At 49.3% G+C, this 6,003-nt stretch overlaps 1 protein-coding gene across 1 annotated transcript in view; it reads left to right on the top strand.

Moving 5' to 3' along the window:
• Positions 1–4,431, top strand: part of MYO1H (myosin IH) — a 42,810-nt gene extending 38,379 nt beyond the window's left edge. Inside the window, exons 24-30 of the mRNA XM_055322733.1 lie at positions 516–599; positions 1,418–1,511; positions 1,704–1,759; positions 2,513–2,648; positions 3,066–3,136; positions 3,276–3,373; positions 4,166–4,431. Of these exons, the coding sequence (XP_055178708.1) occupies positions 516–599; positions 1,418–1,511; positions 1,704–1,759; positions 2,513–2,648; positions 3,066–3,136; positions 3,276–3,373; positions 4,166–4,289 (663 nt within the window). The 3' untranslated portion in view covers positions 4,290–4,431. The remainder of the gene's footprint in view (positions 1–515; positions 600–1,417; positions 1,512–1,703; positions 1,760–2,512; positions 2,649–3,065; positions 3,137–3,275; positions 3,374–4,165) is intronic.
• Positions 4,432–6,003: the final 1,572 nt, after the last annotated feature.

The following is a 6,003-nucleotide window of genomic DNA, read 5'->3' on the forward strand; positions in this document are numbered from 1 at the left end:
TTGGGTCCCAGCCTGGGTCTACTGAGCATCTCTAGGAGTCCTTTCTTTTTTCTTTTTTTTTCTTGCTAGTTCTCAGATGACTCAGACATATTCATGTTTAAGAACCAATAGGTTAGGGGTACTTGGGTGGTTGAACATCTGCCTTTGGCTCAGGTCATGATCCCGGGGTCCTGGGATCGAGTCCTGCATTGGGCTCCCTGCAGGGAGCCTACTTCTCCCTCTGCCTATGTCTCTGCCTCTCTCTGTGTCTCTGCCTCTTTCTGTGTGTCTCTCATGGATAAATAAATAAATAAATCTTTAAAAACAAACAAACAAAAAAAGAACCAGTGGTCTAGCAACAGTGAAAAGGTAGTGCAAGATTAGCAAATTTACTGCCTTCTTGGAGTTTAAAATACCAATGCTGTCATTTATATGAGACTGGATTCCACTGTACTTTCGAAGCTTCTGTCTTGTGGCCACCACCCAAGATTCGGTATGAGTGAGGTACATGGAACAGAAATGTCTTCTCCCCACAGGCATCGGACCTGCTCAGGAAAATGTGTATAAGGAACCTGGTCCGGAAGTACTGTCGCGGGATCACGGCCGAGAGGAAAGCACTGGTAGGGACAGGGAACATGGGCAGGTGGCAAGGTGGTGGAGAGGCCAGGACTCGTGGCACTTGCCCGCCGTCTCACCTGGGAGCCAAGGGTCATCCTGGGCCCCTGCCTCATACGTGCGTTGAGGATTAGACACACCCAGGCCACTTAGCACAGAATCCTCGTTCACGGGCAGCTGTTAAGGGGGGGTGCCGCTCACACTGTTGCCATGGGAACACAACCCAGGTGGTCCCTATACTGCACAGAATGCAGGACCCCTTTTCTGCCAGAGGTTTTTGTTCATGCTTATCTGCAGGTCAGCAGACTTTTTATGTAAAGCACTAAAGAGTAATATCTTGGGGTTTGCTGGCCACGTGATTTCTGTTATAATCACTCAGCTTTGCCAGTGGAGCACAAAAACTGCCAGAGACAACATATAAATGGATGGCAGAGCCATGCTGCCAAAACAAACAAAATAACCGCCCCCCCCCCCCAAAAAAAACTTCCAAAAAAGGGGCAGCAGGGTGGATTTGGCCCTCAGGTTGTAGTTTATAGATAGATCTCTGACCCAGAAGAAAAGAAGTGCTCTCTGAAAATTCTGAAAACTCCACTTCTGGGAAGAGCATGCAAGAGACCAGCATTAAGTGTCTGCTCTGGTCTCTGCCAGCATCATTTTTAGGGCACCTTGGCAAAAGCCTAGAACATGTTGTGATTTCTGTGCCAAATCAGGACAAGGCTTCTACAGCTTATCAAGGAAAGTAAACGATCCCATGGACCTAAGGGGCCTCTGTTCCAGGGATCCTCAGGCTACCACTGTTGTACTTCCAATTCTGTTTAACCAGATGCAGCAAAAGGTGGTTACAAGTGAACTCTTCAGGGGAAAGAAAGAAGGTTATGCAGAAGTCTTAAACCAGCCCTTTGCCAACAGTCGGATTGGTGAGTACATTTTTCCATCTGTGCTCTTGCTTCTCCTGTTTTAAAGAGTCAAAAGAAGATGCCTGACTTCGTAGCATTTCCTGACCATAGGTGAAGTCTCTGTCAGAGGGACATAAACCCAGCAGATACCAGTGGCTTTTGCACCAAGATGGTATTTAGTGCTGATTCACTGTGTTCTGGTTCCCTCCCCAGACGAAGGAGACATTAATCCCAAAGTGCTTCAACTCATTAGCAATGAGAAAATCCAGGTAAGGAAATGGGTGTCCTTGGGCCAAACCGGATTCCCTTAACAGGGTCTGTTTTCTGTATGAAGAGCGTCTGGAAGTGCTGTTGACATGCAGGGGGGTGGGAGGGTGGCCTGGGCTCTCGACTGTAATGTTCTGGGTATTAACGAAGACTGTGGGGCCCGTGTGACCACTAGGTACCTGTTGCTGTTATGGTCCTTATCAGTCACCCTAGGAACTAGGTTTGGTTCTCTCTTTTTCTTTTGATTTTATTTATTTATTTGAGAGAGAGCACACATAGGGTAGGGGAAGGGACAGAGGGAGAGGGAAAAGCAGACTCCTTGCTAAGCAGGGAGCCCGATGCGGGGCTCAATCTCTGGACCCTTGGGATCATGACCTGAGCTGAAGGCAGACACCCAACCTACAGAGCCACCCGGGTACCCCATGGGTTTGGTTTTCAATGAAATTGAGCAAAACACAGTCATGAACTTAATCGCTGAATATCCCCTATTCGAAGAAGTGTGGCAGGGTGCCAACGGCTTCGTAACTTAGCTGTACACAATCTGGGCAGGTTCCTCTTGCTACCTCCACCCTTCTGTGAGTGGGGAGGACAGGGGTATTGAGAGGCCCAAGGGGTCATGGGTGGGAAGCGCTGTGTGGCAGGACGTTTGAGCCTCTCTGAGTGCTTAAAGGAACTAGTCTTACCAGAGTCTGGTGTAATAAGGAGTTCTGTACTCCGCCCCCTCCTCCCACGGAGTCACTGTGTTCTCCTTGCAGTACGGCATCCCAGTCATTAAATATGACAGGAAAGGGTTCAAGGCCCGGCAGCGCCAACTCCTCCTTACTCAGAATGCAGCGTATGTGGTGGAGCTTGCCAAAATCAAGCAGAAAATGGAATACTCAACACTCAAAGGTAAGACATGGGCCATCTTCAGACCATTCACTGGGTTGACTTAGGTCCTGGGCAAACATCGGTAAGGAAGACACCCTCCACTGGAAGACAGAAGCGTAGGGTGCCTGTAAAGCCTGGGGCTGCCCGGGCCTGGCCTGTGCCTCTTTTTTTCTGGAGTAAATGTCAGAGGCCACCCCTTCATCCAGGTATCCTGGCCGGACAACAGCTTCTCCGATGACCTGTTTTATTCTGAGCACCGCCCTCCCAGCCTCAGGGCCTGCTGATTGCTGGGGTGTGCCCTTCATCCTCGGGGGCCCAGTGAGGAGGGACAAAGTGTGGGGTGGGGGTGCTCCTAGATACACCACCTCTTTTTTTCTGTATGAATGCCAAATTGTCCGGTTCCTGGTCTCTGACTCTGGATGTGTCTTTACTCCTCAGGTGTCTCTACTAGCAGCCTCAGCGATGGAATCTTAGTCATTCATGTTTCGCCGGAGGACCACAAACAAAAGGTAAGTGATGGCCCCCAGTGTCTGCCAGAGGAGGGAAACCCCGCCACGCTACTGAGCTGCCTGCCTTGCAGCCTCAGTATGGAGAGTGCTTTCCTCTGGAGCCACTGCTACTAGAACTGCTGTGTCCTCTCCTCGTCAGGGGGATGCCATCCTCCAGTGTCAACACATCTTCGAAGCAGTCACGAAGCTCGTCATGCTGGTGAAGAGGGGGAACATTGTAGATGTTGTCCAGGGAAGGTAGGGGTTTTTTCCACCATCACTTGTTCACCAAGGCAGCCAGAGTATTAGGGCCCGGTTCTCAAAGGGAGGGCCTTTCCATTCCTGGGGGTAGTCATCACCAGGTGAAAGGTGGACCTCTGGGCCAGCGCAGGAGCCAGCCACACCTGTCCTGTGGAGGCCTGTTGTCTGGGATGTTTGGCTGAGCACAGTGGCTGCAGCTTTGTAGGCTGCTTACAACTGATGAGAGGACATAGAAATACATGGCACAAGGTGGCTAAGCAGCCAGTCTGGTGTCAGCTGGCTGGTCAGGGACGGTAGGGGGTAGTTTGAGGTCACACTGGATTCTTGTTCTCAGGCTAAAATCAGGTGCTGTGCCCCCTAGCGCCTCCATGCAAGCAGGCTGCCCCCCCCTGCTGCTCCTAATGGGTCTCAAGCCAGTGCAGCCTGAGGAGCAAATTCATACGGGCAAGAGGGAGGGAGAGTGGGGAGTGTTCTGTGGGATCTCTGAGGGGAGACCTGGCCACCCCGTGAGAGTTTCAGCAGGATGCTATGTAGGTGGTTCTTCAGACAGCAGGCTGGCCCCTTGAAGAACTGAACGTGTTAAATTGATTTGGAAATAACCCCAGAAACACGTGGTAAGTTTCCTACTTGTGGCAAGGGTCGTCGTTTGATTACTCAAATACACAATACAACGGTAATAAAATGGGAATTTGCTCTCTAAACTAGTAAAGCTTCGTAAGTGAATTTCTTTTGCAGACAGAAGGTGAAAATTAAGAATGTCAGTAATTGATTACTCTGTGTGTTTTCCAGTTTACAGTTTTATATCAGTCCTGGAAAAGAAGGCACAATAGTTTTCGACACAGGACCAGAAGAACAAATCTATAAAAATAAAAACGGACAGTTAACCGTGGTGAGTGGCTGTGGCAGGAAGTGAGTTTTACATGAGAATATAAAGATTTGACCAATTTCAGCTTCCTATATATAGACTGTTCATTTTCCCCTTTATTCCTGATTCTACATCAAAAGGACAGGAAGGTATTGATGCCAGAGGCATAGATTCACACACTGAATGAAAGGGCTTGAAGAAAGCAAATGGGTTTACCTCCTATTTCTGGTTAGTGAACAGGAAGGTGATGTTAAATCCTCAGTTTTAAATGTCGAAGCCAACTTTCCACTGGATGGCAGAGGCCTTATGCCTTATCCTGTCTCTGACATTGGAAACTCCTGGAGATCTTCGGAAAATGCCCGTGCCTGAGTCTCAGCCCTGGGCGCTGTGATGTAACAGGCAGGGGTGCAGCCTGGGCTTTGGAATGGGCGCGAGCTCGGGGCTAAAGAGCAGAGCTGACTGCTGTCTGGCGGAGTCCAGGCTGGGTGCCCGGTGCTCTGTCCTCCCTGCTGGTCCCACCAGTGCTAGGTCGGGCATCCCAACAGTCCTCACTGGCAAGCAGCTCACAGGGCTTAATTTGATCCCATTTTGCTGGGAAATGACAGATTAAAACAGTGGGCTGAATCTTACAGCTGTATTTTGTAGGTGCACCCAGTATTATTCGATACAAATGAATGAGCAAACGGTTTGTCAATAAAGGTTTGTCAATAAAGTATCTCGTACATACATATTTACATTTGCATCCCCTTAACTAGGAAACTTTTTCTGAGTGTAAGTAGTACCCAACCCAAAAGGCTTTTCTAACATAATTGCCTCTAAACTCCTGGGGGTCAGTTAAAATCTTTTAAGTATCATTTTGAATGTAACACGTCATTTTTTTCAGCTTACAGGCTCTTAGGGGTATAACCTTTAAGAAGGAATTTGTCTTGGGAGTCACACAGCTCGTGGGCTGGACTGGCTCAGGCTGAAAATGCTAAGTGGCTGGTGGGTGGGGCTGGCTTCTAGAAGCTCGTCCACACGGCTGCTGGCTCATAAGGGGTCTCTAACCTAAGTGTGGGCACTCCCCCAAGGTGTCGGTCGGCATGAAGTCCTCCTGACCTCTCCCATGGCCGTCTCTGCTCCAGCTGAGGAAAGCCCCCAGGAAGCGAGAGGCTGTCCAGGTAGCTACACCTTCAAGGGAAGTTCCCAGCAGCTCTAGGAAAAGGAGCACACCTGAAGAAACTGAGTGGCATATGCCACTTCCTGGCTCTTGGCTGCCCTGGAGCACTATATGAGAAGGTCCTGTTCAGGCGCCCAACCTCACGTCACCTGCGGGGATGGGTCTGTGTCCCGACCAGGTCTTTCACTCAATGGGACTTGAATAAGTCATTATAGGCTGGGCAACAGATCCTCTACCTTTGTCAAGCTGGCACCGAAGAACGATTAAGGAGTATATATACAGTCTGAGAGGGAGCCCATACAATTTGATAAAGCTGCAAATTTTGAATTTTGTTTTAATTAAATGGAACTGAGACACTTTGGGTTCTAGAATGGGGAGCTGTAGTGGAAATGTTAAGGTCTTGGGTGTGTTTCCATCTCCCCAGTCCCTGCCTCCCTCCCTCATATTAAGGCGGTAGCAACTCCAGCTGATTCACTCGGCTTTCCAACTAAGATTTCCTTGCAGTGATTAAATCCAAACACTACAGAATAATGACCCCCACCTTCCCCAGCAACATCAAGGCAATGAAGCAGAACAAATGGAGGACAGAGGCCATCCTCTTTG

This window comes from Nyctereutes procyonoides, unplaced genomic scaffold (genome assembly GCF_905146905.1).
Source record: "Nyctereutes procyonoides isolate TBG_1078 unplaced genomic scaffold, NYPRO_anot_genome, whole genome shotgun sequence".
NCBI classification, from domain to species: domain Eukaryota; kingdom Metazoa; phylum Chordata; class Mammalia; order Carnivora; family Canidae; genus Nyctereutes; species Nyctereutes procyonoides.